Source organism: Vicugna pacos, chromosome 30 (genome assembly GCF_048564905.1).
Source record: "Vicugna pacos chromosome 30, VicPac4, whole genome shotgun sequence".
In the NCBI taxonomy this organism is placed as follows: Eukaryota; Metazoa; Chordata; class Mammalia; order Artiodactyla; family Camelidae; genus Vicugna; species Vicugna pacos.
Window position 1 is genome coordinate 8,067,848 of NC_133016.1, and position 18,903 is coordinate 8,086,750.

Consider the following 18,903-nt stretch of genomic DNA (forward strand, 5'->3'; position numbering starts at 1 on the left):
CGCCGTCAAATCTTTGCCAGTTCTCTGATAAATGGCAATGGCATAGCCAACAGACAGAAGTGAATCCAAATTTGGTAGATGTTCCTCCAAACACTGAAGAGACTGTCAGTTCCTCCCATTCTATCTCCATCTTAGGTAGTTCCTCACTTGTATTTTATAGTTCCACTGACTTCCAAAATGTGTTAGTGAGGACTGTGTGACAACTGAATCGATGTCAGAGATTTGGGAGGAAAATCCACTTACTGGCTTCTCAGTCAAAAGGCCAAGACCTGAAGCAAGGCAACTGAGAATGCACAACCTAAAGATGAACTCATTCTCAGTTTTAGGCACGTGCTAACCTTGACCTTGGGTTTCCCTGAGAGCAGGACCGTTCCTAAGAGTGAGATGCATAAAATTTAAAGAGGTGCTCACTCTCATTCATGCAAGTTCTGATGGTAGAAAAGCATGAAGAATGGCACGTATCCCTGGGAATAAAAATACACTAGTGTTCTTTATGCAGTTTTTCCCATTTTGGTTTTGTAACTTAGCCCATCATGTTCATGTAATTCTGTATTTCAGGCTAATGAGCTTTTGAATCACCATGGTACCAGCTCTTGATAAAAATAATGATAAACAGTCAGGTATGCTTAGCATTTTGCTGTAGATCAGCATGAAGTAAACACAAAGGAAAAGTCACTGACTCTCTGAAAAATATAGATTAAAATCACTAAATGGTTGATGACACTTTCCAATCAGACATAATCAAAGCTAAAACAAATATGAGGAAGAGTTTAGTTTTTCTGAGCAGACGTTGTTACAAAACCAACAAAAGGGGCATTCTGTATTCTTATGTATACTTATTTTTTAATATAAGAATATAGTACACTTAGATACCATATTTTTATATACTTTCCTAAAGCTGAATAATAGTTATACTTTGGTGGTCTGTGGGCACAGGGTATGAATTCTTATTAGCTTTCTCACATCACATAATGCAGGGGAAAAAGGAGAAAGATTACCCCCCAGTTATGCCATCAGTCTGGAGTGAAGAGTTTGTGAAGCTGGAGTATGTCTTCTCTCCATTCAACTAGATGCTTCGATCTGGATGGATACATCTGCTCCAAGCTGAAGAGTTTTCTTTTCACCTAAAGGCAAGCCTCACCCCGGGGATCATATAATTAGCCTCCTATGTGCTTTGGGGCGGGTTTAGCATTCATTTTATCTAAAATCCTTGAGGATTTTCATACTCAAATGTGTAGTATTTGCCCTCCAACTCATGCGGCTTTCATTGGATGTAGTCAACGGACATGATTATTTTTATACATGAAGAAATACTTATCACAGTGACAGAAGCCTTTCTTTTGCTTCATACTGTGAGCTGCATTTCAGGGAAACCTCTGTCCCTTTGTATCATGTAGCCTTGGATGATTTAATCCAGCATCCTGTCATCTATCTATCTATGTATTTAAGGAAAACAGCCCCTGGCCCTCTTTCCCTCTCAGTTTTCTTTCCTTATGCTCTAGAACACCTGCCCACCCGGACCGACTCCTCTGTGATGGCAGTTCCTACAAGACCAGCAACATTCCCAACATGAATTTTCTCTGCCTCCTTCTGTGCGTCAGGCTACCAGAATTGCCAGATATTTTGGCTTCTCCTTATTTATCTTTCCAATCACACACACGCACACACACACACACAGTACCTGTTTCTACAGATATTCACATTACATCAAGATGCCCAATACACTTCCCTCCCTCAAAATGTCAGAATTTCACTACTCCAAGAAATGTTATGCACATAGGATTAATTCTCAGCTCTTAAGCTGGAGATGTTTAAATGCTACCGTATTTGGAACAAAAATGAAGTAATCAAACTCAGTTTCTGAATTCAGAACTTCATGGAGTATAGGACAGCAAACCTTAGCAAGAGGTTTGACCCAAACTTCAGACTAAATAAAATTTGATCTAAGGCATAATCCTAAAAAAAAAGTAAGAAAAGAAAGAAAATTAACTGAGAGATTAACAAGCAATTCCATTTATCTGGTTCCATTAAGCATCACTTCTCTTCAGTAGAATCCTAACGACACTGGAATCTCTTGTCTCCTGGGAAAGTCTCAAAGATGTCATTAGCTTTCTAGATTTAGAACGTATTTGAGAATAAAACAATCCTGTGTTGTGTGTGTCTCTGTGTGTGTGTGTGTCCTGCCCTTTGTTCAAATTTGTGGTTTGAAAAGCTGTCCTCTGTAATTTTAAGTCTGATTTGACTTGGAATGTGTAAAATTTAAAACAGTCAAGTGCTGAAAGTGTTTTTATGGTATATGTTAAATTATTACTAAGAATTACCCAGAGAGTGCCCAAGTATTGTTCATCAGTAATTACCAAAAAAAAAATTGTATACGTGTTGTAAATTCTGTTCCCAACCTAGTAAAATTTAACTAGTAACTGTTTTTCCCATCAAAAATAATTTTTACTTAAGGCTTAGTATTTTGTACATTTCCAAGCATTTTAACAGATGCTATCTGCTGGAGGTTCTGACTCCAACTTTGTGGCACAGGGAGCTCTGGCATCGCTGTCCCTTCCTGACAGATGAACGCACAAGGAAAGGCAATTTAAAGGGCTTGTCTATGCACAGAGTGTGCCAGTGCCAGGGGTCTTGCTTGGGTTTATTCTTGCTTCTCCTTAGATTATAAGCTGCTTTGAAAATATGCTTTAAAAAGAGAACAGCTGACTCAGGTCAATTATAGAAAGCAGTGACAAAAGGCAGAGTACAAGTACGCACCACTGTCAACAAGAACAGCTAACCCTTTATGAATGCTTCTTAGGTACCAAAGATAAAGCACTTGACATATATTATCTTATTTAGTTCTAACAACTGTATCATGTGAGACCCATCATTAAACCCATTTTACAGAGATTTAAGTTGACAGAAGCTGAGTACAGTTGATCCTCCGTATCCCCAGATTACACATCCCTGGATTCAGCCAACTTCGAAACCTGTAGATAAGGAGGGCCAACTGAACTAAGCCAACTTATAAATGGGACTTGGGCATCCTCAGATTTGGGCACCCTTCGAGGGGTAGGGAGGGCCATGGAACCAATCCCCTGTGGATACTGAGGGATGATGTTATTTCTAAGTAAGTGGTGATGGTGAGACTCACACTCAGCTCTCCTTGATTTATGAATCTGAGTTAGGAGTTAACAGCTAAGTAGGCTACCTTCCTCTCAACGCTCTGCCCTAATCTACCAATTCGTTACCATCTGTATTAGGTTAACATAGCCAATGACGGTCATGGAACATGCAGACTGTCACGTAATTTCCAATTCCCTATGAGAGAACACAACAAAGCAGAGAGCTTCCATCTTACTTCTCTAAGGCCCTTATTTGTGCGGTCTGGGCCCTATTTCTTTTTATCCTCCACATGCTTCTTTTCAGACAACCAACTGAAATTTGTGTTGAACATTCCAGAAAGCTCCAAAATAACCTTTCTCCTTTCCCCCACCCCATTTCTATTTATTTCCTTTGGCTGGGTTTATGGCAGGCTTAAAACAGGGCCAGGGCCATCAGAGGAATTCCAGGGATGGCAAAGTCTGTGAGCCCAGGTCATCAGAGTGAGAGAACTACCCGCGATTCTGTGAGCTTCCCACGCCATCACCAACCACCCAGCCTGTACCTGGGCACGATGCTGGGGGTGGACGCGACCCTGTTCCACACCGGGCTCACTCACTTTTGGAAATACACTCTCTCCCTTTTACACTTTCACGTGAACCCTTCGTTTTTACGCTTACAACAGCCTTGTGAGGCTAGTGTTCTTCCTACATTCTAAGTAATGAAATGAGAAACGGAGTTATTTGCTCGAAGTCACCCCATTGGTAGGCGGTGCAGCCAGCACTCAGGCCCAACTACATGACTGTGAAATGTGTGTTTCCACACCACCGCGACGGACAGATAGGCCTGAGGCTGCCTGGTCACCCATCAGGGTACTGGACAAAGAACTCCCAAATTCAGAAAGAGACTAGAGTAAATGAACTTTAAAGCACCAAACAGATCTAGTATTAAAAAAAAAAAAGAACTGAAATTAAAATAAGAAAATAGTATTTTTCTTTTTGATGAAAATATTTGATAGTAATATTTAGATTTCAATAATTAAGGACACATGATTTGGAAAACAAATCATTTATGTGACAGTGTGTATCTCATGACCAAAATTACATAAAATACTTTTTTGTTGTTGTTGTTGTTAAATTCCAAGAGAGGTCATTGCTTAGAAAAATTTAAAAAGAGCTACCACATGACTGCTGAAGCCTCTGAAGTAGCTTCAGCTCCTCCTCCCTAAAACTTCGATTTCTCCTACACATTCTTTAGCTCTGGATAGAAAGTTAAAAATAAAATAATTTCATTTGCAGCAACATAGATGGACCTACAGATGATCCTACTAAGTGAAGTCAGTCAGTCAGAGAAAAACTATCATATGATCTCACTCACATGTGGAATCTAAAAAAATGATACAAATGAACGTTTTTACAAACAGAAACAGACTCACAGACATAGAAAACAAACTTGTGGTTACCAAAGGGGCACGGGGGCAGGTAGGGATAAATTAGGAGTATGGGATTTGCTGGTGCTGACTACTATACACAAATTAGATAAACAACAAGGTCCTGTTGTTTAGCACAGGGAATTATACTCAATGTCTTGTAATAACCTATAACAATAAAGAATATGAAAAAGAATATATATGTGTATAAAGGAACCACTATCCTGTACATTAGAAACTAACACAAAGTTGTAAATCAACTATAAGTCAATAAAAAATAAAGTACCGTGAAGAACTAGATTTGATCAGTGTGCCCAGAGTTTATAGAGAATTCAAACTTAGACCTAAGTCACAAGCCATAGACAGTGTGATGAGAGCAGCACTGAAAAATATCTATTACAAGATACTAATCATTTGAATATTGGTTCCCTATGTTTTTGATCAATTTGCCTGTGAAATCTTCACTGGACCTGAAACAGAATGCATCTCCTCCTCTGACCCCAGCCCTGAATCTCACTCATTTGTGTATATTTTCCATCATTAATTGTACTCACGTTTCCAACAAATGATCTAATCAATAGGAAAAAACAGTCTTGTTTCAGACCGTTACCCTCCACAACTGCTCTCCCAACCTCACTGCACACAGCTGCTGTGCCACAGATAGGAGTCTATCTGCAGGAGTTACAAGGATCAACCAGAAAGACACCTTATCCTCCATAATGAAGCTTGTATTTTTAATGTCAGTGTCAAGTGTACAATACTATCGCATCATCTGACATGAGTCTTTGCAAAAAGCACTTCTCCAAGGTTGTGTCATCTGCTCTACAATTCAAGTTACTTTGATTTTAGACGTGGCTCTGTGTTCCTTTATATGGCCGACGTGTGATTTTAGCATGACAATGAGCACCCTCGCCATGTGCTGCGGTCACATGATTCTCACCTGTTTCCTTAGTAATCACCTCTACCGACTGATGACTTCACTTTTCTTATATATAACAACACTGAATCCCAATGACTAGAGCTCACCAGTATCTGCTTCTCCTGAATAAGCAAAATTAGCCACCCAAATTCAGCTGTCAGGATTCAGCTGAGTAAATTACACAAACCGTGTAAAGGACAGAGCGTACGCACTCCAGAACTGCGTTTCTCAGACACATTATGAAACAGAAAATGCCGACTTCCCTTTCTTCATTTCAAAGAACCAAGTGCAGGATGTGTAATCTTTTACTCCCCACACACATTCTGCTCCAGTGTGGACCCTTAAATGACTCACCAATCAGAAAAAATCTAATTTGAGCAGGGTTTGACTAATTTCACTAGTCATCATTGCAAATCTTCCAAGCTCACATCTGTTGAGCATTATGTATGTGTTGTCCAAATCCTGATTGTGTGTTTTCAGTTAAATACCTTAAAACATGTCAGCATTTTAACTAAGAGGATAAGTCAACATGCTCAGGGAAGTATTCTTATCAGATAATTGTGTGCTGTTTACACACAAAACTTGCTGGAATGACGTCAATCGTTTCGCTTCTTGTAATTACCATTCCTCTAACACAGCCCCATCTTGAGAAATGACTCTTCTGCATTTCTCTTACAGAAGACAAGGATTCCAGCTGAACTAGACATGCAGACGGCCTCCCCATACCATCTTGGTTTTTCCCACCGTATCTTTTGGGCACTCTATCATCTGTGTGGTGACGGAAGATGATCCTAAGGCTGATCTGAGAAGACCTAAGGCTGGTTAAGGCCACCATGGGTGTCTTCCTGGCCATTTCCTTTTCTCTGGCTGATACTCACTGGGATGTGTTCAGACCTTCTCTTCTAGTGAAATGTTAAGCCAGGATGTAGGGAAGTCAGCTCAGCTGACCTGTGAGCCTGTCTCGCTCCGTCTTCCCACAGCAGCGCACTGGAAACTGCACGGCAGTGTAGGGCCAGCCAGCTACACAGGTCCTTTATCTAATTTTCTTATCCCCCGTCCTGGGATGAGCCAGTGGTCTTTCCACGTGTTTGAAAGTGTACTTTTATCAGTTAAAAGTCCTTAAGTGTACCGTATGCTTCATACACCCAAACCTAGAATTTTTTTAAATGGAGATTTTTTTCACAATCGAGTGAAAGTCCTAAGTATCTCCCTTCCCAATTCTCAGTTAGTTGCTTTTGCACACCTTTTTCTGGAAATTGCTGTTCTAGGATTCATTTCTAATACTTCTGTGTCTTGGCTAAATACCATTTTAATCTCTCCATTATTATCATGCCCTATTGTCCTCACTATGCAGTTTCAAGATTTATTAACATTTAGGAAGCAGTATGAAATAATCTGAGAGCCCTGTAAATGGACCCGTGTCCTCTTTGGATACACACCACTTGAAAGGTAAAGATTTCAAAAGCATAGGCTGAAAGGGCTTGATAATAATGCAACCACATCTGATACTCTGAAGAAAAACCAAGTATTTTCAGAGACGTAAAACATCTTATTAACATTTTTATAGAAATTTACTTTCCGGAATTGACATGAGCATCCAGATTTGCTTTCTAATTCTTCTAAATTATAGTGCTAATGACTGTCCCCAGACTCTGCGCGCTGTTACTGCCGAACGTACCTGATACATCATCTGCAGTCTAAGAACAACCCCTCCTTTCTAACTCACCAGGCTTTTCTGGAGATTAGTCAGTATTGACTATGAAACAGAAATGTCAGAGGCTCTGAAAGAGTCATTAGGAGAAACTCTCGTTACTAAATCTTCTCAGACACTAACTATAGAACGACTCATTGTTCAGAATTCAACTCTCTTGCGAATATATTAAAATGGAAGGCATCAGATTGCTCCCTCTTGAGCTTCCTCTTTTACCTTGGCCAACTGTATCTATTATTTTTCATAACACGCTTTTATTTACAATTGTGAGGGTTAAATATCTGTGGCACACCATTCACTATAGTTCCGCTCTTTATATTCTGCAAGCAGTGAAGGGGAAAGATCAGTAGACATCTTCTTGGAGTCCTGGAGAGAATATTATCACATGGCTCAGAATTAAAAAACAAAATCAATTTCCCTGAGACATTCTAAATTGATGTGCTTTTTGAGAAACAAGATCAATTACGACATAAAATCACGGATATTACCTGACGGCATTTTAGATTTTAAATCTGAGCCACGTTTCAGATAAACCTACTCCCTCATCCCCCAAAATGGACAATAGACCTTAATGAATCATTCAGTACATAGCCCTCAAACCAGCAGTCATATTTATTCCAATCTACAAAGACAGTTTAGATACTTTTATACCTCCTTCAAGATTCAAAACTTTCAGATGTTTTTTCAGTGGAGGAACATGGCAGACCCCACCTTGATCAAGTGATCAAAGTCAATATGAGGATGGATGGGTCCTCTCAACATCCTGTGCCTCCTGATGAGATGCAGGGAGAAGGGCATCTCATCACTCCTGTGGAATTCTTGCCGTCACTACATCACCTGACACGTCTGCTTCAAGAAGAAACATGACACTAACCCAAACCGTGAGAGACTCAACCAAATTACTAGTTGAGAATGACAACGGAAGTCTAAGGAGATGAGACAAATGCAGGATGCGATACCGGGTTGGCTTCTACCAGAAAAACCATGTTAATGTAACACTGGAGAATTTTAAATATGACCTGCTGGTCAGTAAAGATTGTTACACCAATGGTAACTTTCCAGTTTACACAGCAGGTGTAGTCATGTAAGAGATGAGCACTTGGAGAGGCTGGGTTCTGGAATGGTACTTTGCACCCCACCTGTAAGTCTGAAATTATTTCAAAATAAAGTTTAAAATTTTTACCTCTCTGATCTCTATCTGACAGATGAGAAGCTTGTAATTTATGACATTTTAGAGCATTACTCAAAAGAATGAGAAACTTGCCAGTATAACCCAGGATTTCCACTTACTCATCTTTCCACTATATAAAGCTTCCCTCAGTACAGTGGGAGAAGACTCTGCCCTACTTCCTAAGAAGATAATTCCTTTTTTTTTTTTTTGCATTGATTTGGAGATTGAATAAAAAGATCATGAAATCACAGAGGTTTCCCAGGCATCCCCATGCCAGCTCTCATTCACGGATCCACGAATCTGTTCCTCTGGTGTACCCACCTCCAAAATGGTAGATTAGCTGTAGAACTTACTGCTTTCCACCTGCCATCCGGTGACCTGCTTGGCTGATCAACCAGATTGTGAATTTTATGAAGAAGAGTTTTTTTTTTTTAAGCTCTTTTATCTCGCACAGGACCTAACATGGAGTGCGGACTTAACAAGTATTTGAAGAAGAAAGAAGAGAAGGAAGGACAGCCTCAACAGCATGTCATAGAGAATCTGGGGGACAGCATGTTAAGCATATTTATACAAACTACCATTTCTCTCCAGCGATCGCAATCGCTATGACAGATAATCGATGTAAATGAAGCAAAATGATTAAGGTGAAATTTCTCCCACTCTGGTACTCATCTATAGATGCTTAAGCCAGCAAAGACTCAGTGACGGCCCTGCTCCTCATCTAATTCTGTCATTTATCTTGGGGGAGTCCCAGAGACGGCTGTGGATTCTGACTCCGTTTCAATGAGCACGGCACAGAACACTGGTCAACCAATTACAGTGCACCTGCTGTAGAAAAGGCCCAGTGTCATCATTTCAAGTTCACAGCTCATCTTTGCACTTAAAAACTTAACGTGAATACAATGTAAAAACACAACTGGTAGAGACTGAATTTAAATTTTTTAAAATAATTTTTGCTGCCTCCATCACCAAATGGATAGCAAGTAACATGTGTACAAACACAAGCATGCATTACAGAAGCCAGCATTTTTTAAAATGATTTTGATCGACAGATTCAGAAAATTAAGAGCCAGTCAAGGCTAGCTAGTGTGACTGTAATTAGGCTTACAACTCCAAGTCCCTCTCCTCCGACTGCTAGCTGTGGAGTCTCACCTGTCAAGTCTCTGGTAGTTAATTATAACCTTCATTTCTAACCCAAGATAACTTTGGAAGAAAAAAATAAGTAATATTAAGCTGAATTAATGGCAGGTCTCTGCATTTCCGTGTCAAAATCTACTATATTTTTTTATTATGGTTTTAAAAGAACAAACCAAGACTTAGGTTTGTTGATTTCACATGAAGAAAATGCATCTACTACTTTAGAGTTCTCCCAGAGTTTTGTAAGTTTTTAAAAATAGCTGCCAAAAAATATTTCTAAAAGTCTGAACTTATTTGCATCCCACAGAGCTAATCCATGTCCAAATTCCTTTTGAAGCCACCAGGAGTTCCACATTTCTGTCAGCAAAGTAACAAGAAGATGAGAACAAGGGTCCTTACCACGCACTCTGCTTATAAAGACGTTACGGAGCTGGGTTTTCTGTGCACACATAGGGAAAACAAACAATTTGCTTTCTTCTAAGATTAGAGCCAATTCCAGGTAATCTACATATTTAGAGGACATGTCTGCTGTTTTCTCCCACCGGTATCCAGAAGATGTAAATTTTACCGTGACAGATAGCTCTTCCCTAAATCCTTAATATTGGGGATTATTTTCTTTTTCTGTATTAGATATAAATTTGCTCTGTTAAGGGATCTGATTTGTAACCTGGTTTTTAACCTAAACTATTTTCAAGATGACGGTTTCTTTTCAGGAACCCTGACTGGAGCTTTAGTGATCAGGAGACAGACTCCCTTAGTGAGAGACTGCCAAGGGGTAATGACATGCATGGAAAATGCTCACTAACACTTTCAAGCTAGCTCAAATTGAAGGCAGAGTGAATCCCACGCTGCATTTCTATGTGTTTGATTTCGACTAGGGTAATAGGCATAAATTCTCCCCGAATGAGGAGGGAAGAGAAGCGAATAGCAGAATAGGTAAGAGTGATGTTCACAGCTCGAGAAGCAGACTGTGGAAGAGGCACGAAACACACATTTCAGGGAAAGTGATGGCCCAGAGCACTGCAAACGACCGGCAGCCCATTCCGGTGAGCAGAGATGAAAAACACTTAACACCCAGAACAGAGGCTGGGTGGCTGTGTAGACAGAACTTTTTGTCAGATAGCTAGGGGACGTTGAGTGAGAAATGCCAAAGTGAGGAAAAGACTGGACTAGAAAAGTGCAGAGTGATGCAATGAGATCGCCGGAAACGGCTCCTTCACGTGGACTTCAGAGAGTCACATCGGGGTGATACGAAGTCACAGGGAGAAAAGAGAGGACTCTCCACTTCACTGTCCCTGTCAAAGGGCAGGGAAATGGCACGACTGGTAATTAAGAAGTGCTCTTAAGGAAAGGTGCCCTGCTAACACAGTGCTCCCTACAGCGCGATGACTTGAGTTAATACCGCATTGCACGTTTGAAAGTTGCCGAGAGGGGATCTTACACGTTCTCATCACAAAAACAAAAAAAAATTTCTAACTATGTATGGTGATGGATGCTAATGAGACTTATTGTGGTGATTATTTCTCAATTCATACAAAGACTGGATCGTTAGGTTGTACACCTGAAACTAATATCATGTAATATGTCCATTACACCTCAATAGGAAAAAAAAACCCTCCATCGGAGTAATGACCAGTGACGCTTTCCTTAAGTCTATACATTAAGACTCAGCAGTTTATCAACTTGTATCCCAAGAAAACGATGAGATGCTAATGACCAGGTCAGAGCCTAACCCAGCCCACATGTCTGTGCCCTGGGGACCTCCCGGTGAGGCTTCAAGCAGCACCCCGACCCTCCTCCAACAGACTGCTCTACCTCAGTCTTGAGCTGTCACGGTAAACAGACCCAGTAAACCGGCAAAAGAATAAAGCCATAAGCCATTTTGTGGCCTCATTATCCCCAATGTCTGAAAGACCAAGTTTTATTTACTGTAGAATCATTTAACTGACCTTGTTAGATACCAGCCATGAGTATTGTCTCCGTATTTGAAAGTGAAAAAAAAAATTTAGACATGATTTCTCTGACATTTGAAGCTCTTGCGTTTAAAGATGGAATCATTTACCCACTAACCCTATCTCTGCCGTAGTCTAGTCTTATCCAAATATAAAGCCACACTGTATTTCCAACCTCACCCACTACAGACCACCCCTCTAACTAACTACAGTGAGTTTAAATACTGTTTAGGACATAACATAATGCCTGCTTTCATCTGTAAGGTCACAAATATAACATTGGACACATAACACAATACAGTATCTATAACTCAGTTAATTTATAACTAACAGGTAGGGAAGTAGATAAATCAAATAATGTCTAGATTAATTGAATGTATGTTCCAAACAGTTTGCTCTCATTTGTTCTCAGTAAAAGACTTGAACTGTAGGTATCGTTCCCATTTTACAGATGACGAAGCTCAAATTTGGTAACATCAGGCAACTTAACCAAAGGTAAACAAGTAGGAGGAAGTGGCAGTCAGCAATAAAACGGACGTCACTTTGACACACAGTGTCCTTAGCCCTTACAGGGTCAAACCAGGCTATCAAGTGTGGCAAGGTCATCACTCCTATTGTCCAAATTACCCAAACAGCTAGATTTTATCAGGACGTGTGTTGCTTCCCAGCCAGTATGGGTTAAATACGTGTCTTGAAAAGTAATGACTAGGTTCCTTCCTTTCTTCCTTTGATTATCTGTCTATCCACTGTTCCACATCTTCACCTAGAATTTTCTGCTCTCTCTGTCCTATAAAAACTTCTAGTCATAGCCACTACCTCCCTCATTATAAAAAAAGAAAGGAAGAAAAATGTATGTATTCTACGATTCTACACCCAAGTGATCAAAACTTCACTGAGATAAAAGTTATTCTTATAACACTACCTATTCAGACCATCAACCCAAAAGACTCATTGAATCATCCCATAAATACGATCTAAACTGCTCACGTCCTCTGCCACCTTTTCTCAAACAAATATAAATTGCTTCTTTTAAGGCATCTCACACCTGTCTCTCTTCTCTACGAATCCTCTCTCCATTTCAAGTTATTTTATTGCCCTTTTTCTGTATTTTATTCAATAAAGAGGTTTCTGGTTGCTTTTTTTTTTTTAATGTTTCCATCCTGAACGTTTTACTGTGAACGGCAGTTTTCAAAGCCCAGTACGTGGCCTCCGGGAGATAAGCAAAAACTCGTCTTCTGTCACATAAAATCTGCTAAGTGATCGTCTCTGATTAATTGAAAGGGAAGCACAGCATATTTGTTATCTGATCAAGGAGCCACACAATTTCTCTTAGAAAAATAACATCAGCATTGCCCTGGAACTTCATGTGCATTTGGGATTTAAGCAACCTAGAGACATGCATTCATAACTTCAAACTGACTTCCAGGGATTATTTCAATGTAAGCATTTTGAATTGTTATGGCGAAGTTTTACAAAATTTAAAATAATGGCGTTTTTAAAATTTTTAAATTATGTTGATTTCAAAACATCAACCTCACCCAAGCATCTATATTTAAAACCAAATTGATGGGAATATTTTGGTCATCTTTGGAAAAACTTCACATTTGTGCAAAAGCGTGATTTCACCTAATGACTACTGGTTCTTTATGAAGTAGCTGAATATTGTAGACCTCGATAAATGTCCACTGAAAAAGTTTGATGGATTTCTCAAATGTTCATGAAGAATGAAATTATGAGCTAGATTGTTAGTAACATCGTACTAGGTTACAGCTTTCACTTTGTTTACAAGAAAACGAGAGAATGAAAGACTGAGCACATGGAAAGCCTATATGATGGCGCTTTGATAAAAGCAGAATGGTTATGACAAGAAATAAACACACACACACAAAAACACCGCTGTGCACCCTTTCTTGGAGCAGAAAAACGCTATGACTGGGCTAAAATAAATCCTAATCCACAACCCTAGAAACCTTTAATGTGTTCAGATCCTTTTGTTTTCAACGTAGCATCAGTCAGTGTTTGTACAATGTAGACACGTTGAAGGGAAAATAAGAATAAATGTGATAAAGCTTACTTTGCTTTTTGTAGATACCTACCAACAAAAATAAAATTTTTACCTTTACTTAGGGTTTATTCAAATGAAACACTGACCCCTGGAATGAACAGCAAGGATTCTTCCTCAGTCCTTCACAGCGGAACATTCACTAAGGGATAAATCCATCAGTTTGCTGTGATTCACTTCACCAGTAAAACTGACAAAGTGCAGGGTGGAAATGCGGACGGACAGAGGTTCTGCCAACACGCTGACTGAGAAACCCTTCAGCCATGCTCAGCACCCAGCTGAAACACTCCGGAAATCTTTCCGGACATGAAAATAATCAAACCTGCAACAGACCAGGAGCAGATACCAGGATGGTAGGGGCCGGGCCAGGCTCCCCTGAAGCGCCCTTCAGTTCAGGAGGCACTCAGATGGAATTCCCTGCCCAAACACACAGGCAGAAAGAGCTGCGGGAAAAAAATCTCAGTTTGGCTACCACTTGGCCACCAGATAAACACACCGCAAACTGCCCACTGTTCATCTAATGTCACCTCTAACTGACTTCTCTTCACATCCATTTTTAACCAAAATGTCACTTTAAAAAGCAAATGAAAGAACACCCATTAAAACAAGGCCACCACTGAGAAAAATGGGCTTGAACTGGTCATAACTTAGAGACAACAGGCTCCATAATTACACTTTGCAGGTTTTTCACGGCGAGAATCGGAAAAGGATGTGTAAGCATCAAGTCAGCGTGAGCATCATTTACCCCCAAGAAAGAAGCTAAAAAGTCAACTGGCTGTGAGAACCCACTACTCTTCACTTATTCGTGAACATCCTTGTTCCAATTTTGGAAATGGCACTTTTACTAACGTGCCACAATCATGGTCAACTAGGCACTTGTAAGTCCTCCTCTGTTTCTAGGAATAAAGCGCCACTCCCTGAGCCGCAGCTTCACTCTGACAATCACATCTAGGTTGAAGTTTTAGCCTGGCTAACAAATGCCAAAAACCTCATAAACTTTTTCGCAGGAGTGACAGTTTTGCGTTTCCCACCCCAAAGCAAAAAATGAGCAAGTCTCCATTCAGACACTGACAGCCATCCCCTGTGACTTCAGAAGGCCAGACGCCCTACCTTGCCTACATAGAGGGGGTCTGATCCCATGTACTCCTCCAGCACAAAGAACTGATTCCACACCCAGCTGCGCTTGGTCCGGGACCTCCCCGACTGGAAATAGGGCTTTGATCTGGACCTTGGGAGCTCTGCTTGACTCATCCCGGAAAAACACAGGAAAAGAGCTATTAGCTGCAGAAAATGGCAGAACTCCACTTTGCCCAACTTCATCTTTTTTTTTTTTTCTTTCTTTTTCCTGTGTAAGAAAAAAACCTTGACAAGAGAAAAGGCACAGTTCCAGTTGGCTTAGTAGCTCTTGCCTCCGGCAGGGTGTCAGCTGGGAGTCCAGAGATAATAATTTGTAGAGAGTTCGACTGGGAGAGATCACAACTGCTGAATAACCTTCGCCAAAGAATGGTGTGATAGGTACCTATCAGGACAGAGAGAAGAGCCAGTGTGAGAAACCACAGCACATAATAACGTGTGACTTTCATTTACTAACTTAATCTTGATCTTCCCAAGATACTGTTATTTGTATAATCATTAAACTATTCATCATAAACTAAGACAGAAAATTGCAAAAGCCGTTGCCACATTCATAAATTACTTAAATACTGCTGATGCAGAATTATCCTGATTCCATAATATAACCTCAAAATTTCATGTTTCTTCTAGGGCATTCTATTTGAGCATATGGTTTATTTAACACAAATGGAGCAACACGTCGGTTAAAAATGTCATTTTAATGCTAGCCGTTATTTTTTTCTTCTATAGTACACTCAGTTTCATTCGTTGGTATTAGAGTATGAAAGCAAAGCAGCTCAAAGCAGGGATTTAACCAAATGGAAAGGACATATGCTGGTTTAAATCTCTTCTGTGAAACTGTAAAGAGAAATAAAGAAGTATGGGGTGCTTCAAAGCCGGTTGATTGATTCTGAGTCACAGAATACCAGCTGTTTTGATGTGTTCTGATTTGATTGTGATCAGCTGAAAAGCTCAGTGGTTTCCAATTTTCACCCTTCAAACTTGTTGTCACGTACGCTGTGGAGCACGGGAGGTTATTCTGCTGCACTAAAGTTATTTACTCCTTTACAAATATTGACTGACCATCTCACAGGATGGCGAGCGCACAGTAGGGCCTTTCTCCATAAAGACTGATGGGACTGAACTGTACTGATCATCAGAGGGGTGAGAAAAACCAGCTGTATTTGAGAGCCGTTCACAGTTCTATGCATCCAGGAGGTATCTTAGCAGCAGTACAGAGAAACCCTTTTATTCTAAAGTCTACTTATTTCAGTCACAGAATTCTGATTATGCCAGAGATATAAAACCAGTTTATGAAATAAACACCGCCCCAAAACACAGAGGCATGAGAATTTACGACAAAGTGCTCACTTAAATCACTACGCTGCACTTTGGTTTATGAATTCATTTGACTATCTCTAAATAAATCAACAATCAGATAATTAAGGCAAAAGATTAACATTTGCTATTTTTTTTTGAGAAGAGAAAAGTGCAGTTTTAAGAACATGAAGCCACAAGACAGCTCCCTATCAAAGTAGAAAACACACTATCTTTACATCAGCTTTTCCAGCTTCCTACCTGTCTCTCTTATAACAAGAATGTCTGCTACTCATTAGATGATTTCTGACAGTCAAATTGCTTCTGGAAAATGCCATATATAGTAAGACAGGCGACACGGATTACATACGCTATAACAGTCCACACAACTGGAAGAAACAGGTTCGTGGGCTTTGAGCTGTATTCAAATGAACATATTCTGGTTAAAGTTTTGAAATTCCAGAGGCTATTCCAGAATAATCCAACATACAACTAACTGATGTGCACTGAGAACCACCAAAATGGGTAAACTTTTATTGAGCCATATTAACTGCAGTCTGCGCACTGAACACCTTCTCCCAGAATCCAGATCTCCCATCTGATGATCAGAAATGAAATGGGTCCATCTAGAAATCACTCTAGAAGGGCAAGCTGTTCTACGCTTAGAATTATAAACAAGAAGTAACTTGGGGTCATCTAGTGGTACTCCATCCTTGGGCCCTTCAGTTAGGTTCCAAGTTCACTGCAGGCTGGTCTGAGCTAACCCACCTGAGAGCCGGGTTACCTGGAGTTACAGAACGCAACTAGGTACTTAACTAGGAATTGGTGCTCTGGGGTAGGGTTAGTCTGTGATGAGCCAGGAATCCTGGCCAGGCCCTCACACTGAGTGGCCTTTAGTTGGAGGCAAGGGGAGGGTCATGTGGCTCCCGTTGCAAACCACGTTCCCCGGGGAAGGGGACGGAGGGAGTGGGTTAGAGTTCTGGTGACAGGACTGAAACCGGCCTGTGAAACTGCTGGCTAAAGAACATTTCCAGTCTCATTGCTCTCCTTCCTCAAGAGAAAGTTAATTTTCTCATAAAAATAAGGGCATAAACACTTTGGTCCCTAAGACAAAATGTTTAAAAACATGATATAGCTCCATTATGTTATTCAGCCTCTTCTGTGGATTAAGTGAACTTGGTAACATTGCTTCAGTGCGAAAATGTATCCAACGTCCAAAAAATCAGCAAACGAACTTTCGGAATTCTAAATTTGGGGAGTTATCATCATTATATACTGCTAAAGTCTGGGGGCACCTGCATCAGATAAAGATTCAAATTCTGAGTCTCTCATGCCTTCGCTAGGCAATCTTGGACAAGTTGTTTAAATTCTAAGCTAAGTTCCAGAGATGAATCCTCAAGCCTCCCACTTATAAGATGAAAACGTTAAGAACTGCATCTGATTCACAGGATTAAATAAGCAAGTCATCAAAAGCTAAGGGTAATGCCCAGCACAGCTAGAAGCACTAATATATATATGAAACAGTTGTTGGGGTTGCTATTATCATTTTTTTCAGTTTGATACTAGTTTGTGAAGTGACCTTAGTTTTTATCTTAATGTCTTCTGTAGTAAACTGTTTCAGAAAACTCTTAACATTGAATGGAAACATTCTTGACAGCTCTAGTCAGTGCCCGAGCACTATGCAGATCGTAAACCAAAACATCTAGATGGATACAAACAATGACAACAAAACGCTTTCTTACAAAAAAGAATGTAATACTGTCTTTCCAAAAGCCATGTCCTCGGTAATTTTTATAAGTCAAAACTCTTATCAGTACTGGAGAAATTTATGAGTTCACTCAGGATGTTCACTCAGGATGTTTACCGACAAAGAAGAAATGTAACCTGGGCTGGGAACGGGATGACTGTGGTCTCTGTCCCAGAACCTCCACCACTTGCTGCAATGACCTTGGATCCCCCTGGGATTCCATGTTCCACATTTGCAAAATGAGGCATCTGAACCACTTTCTCGTATAAAGTCTGTTTGCTACAGGTTTTAATTACTTGGAAATGCTTTTGTTGCCATTTTTCAGTTGTGAAAAAGTATACATTGTTAATAATTAAAGGATGGAGAGATTAAAGAAAGCCACAGGAATGTAAAAGACGCATGTGGCATATTTATGAGATGTAGCATGCATTTTTAACATGAGATGTTTAAATTACTCTTCTTGCCTCTTGATATTTCTCTTCCATTGTGGAGTTATTGGACTAGCTAGAACATATACAAGAACTGGGTGATAGAAAATGCTAGGGGTTACTTTACAGTCACTGAGATAATATTTGCAAAGATACCTGAGAATTCTGTACTTTCCTACTTAAGCCAAGGGTTTTAAAAGCAGTTAGTATTAATATGTATGTACCTGAATGAACAGGGATGTTTACCCTACCTCCGTATCTCAGTATCTAGAACAGAAGCAGGCATCATAATTGGTATTCAGAAAATATTTACAGAATGTTTCTTTTCCTTAGAACCAACCTCATTTTCTACTGTGAAATATTAACCATATAATAAGTCAACAGAAAAATTTCTTGGTAATTCTACCATGTTTATAAGTCACAGTCACTTTGAAAACAATTCCATCGTATTTCTCTGCAGGATTGGAAGCATTTGCCAGGGTCTTGAGCCAAATTTCCTTTACCTTTCCTGAAGGCCACAAGCGGGCACAAGGATACTTTTAACTGGCTTTGTGTACATTACTGGAGGATGAAACTCTCTTTCATGAGGCAGGTAAATGCCTTTCTGATACCCTCTGTGCAGTGCGCTTGTAAAGTCGGGAAAACATGCATGAATGAGTGTGATGTGAGCGGGGCAGTTTCATAATGTGTTCACCAATATTTTCTGTAGTTACGACCTGATACAGCAGGAAGGAAAGTTGTCTGGTCCAGGGCCTGGGGTCCCTTCTTTGTCAGCCCTCCCCAAGTCCCTGCCTGGCTTTCCAATCAGATCTGGTTTTCAACGTAAGGGCCCA

At 40.1% G+C, this 18,903-nt stretch overlaps 1 protein-coding gene across 11 annotated transcripts in view; it reads right to left on the minus strand.

The window, feature by feature from the left end:
- The window catches only part of CDH7 (cadherin 7), a 286,378-nt gene that overhangs the window by 84,599 nt on the left and 182,876 nt on the right, over window positions 1–18,903 (minus strand). For all 11 annotated transcript variants that reach the window (XM_072952079.1, XM_072952078.1, XM_072952086.1 and 8 more), the window contains one exon: window positions 14,576–14,984. In XM_072952079.1, coding sequence (XP_072808180.1) covers window positions 14,576–14,785 — 210 coding nt within the window. In that variant the 5' untranslated portion in view covers window positions 14,786–14,984. The remainder of the gene's footprint in view (window positions 1–14,575; window positions 14,985–18,903) is intronic.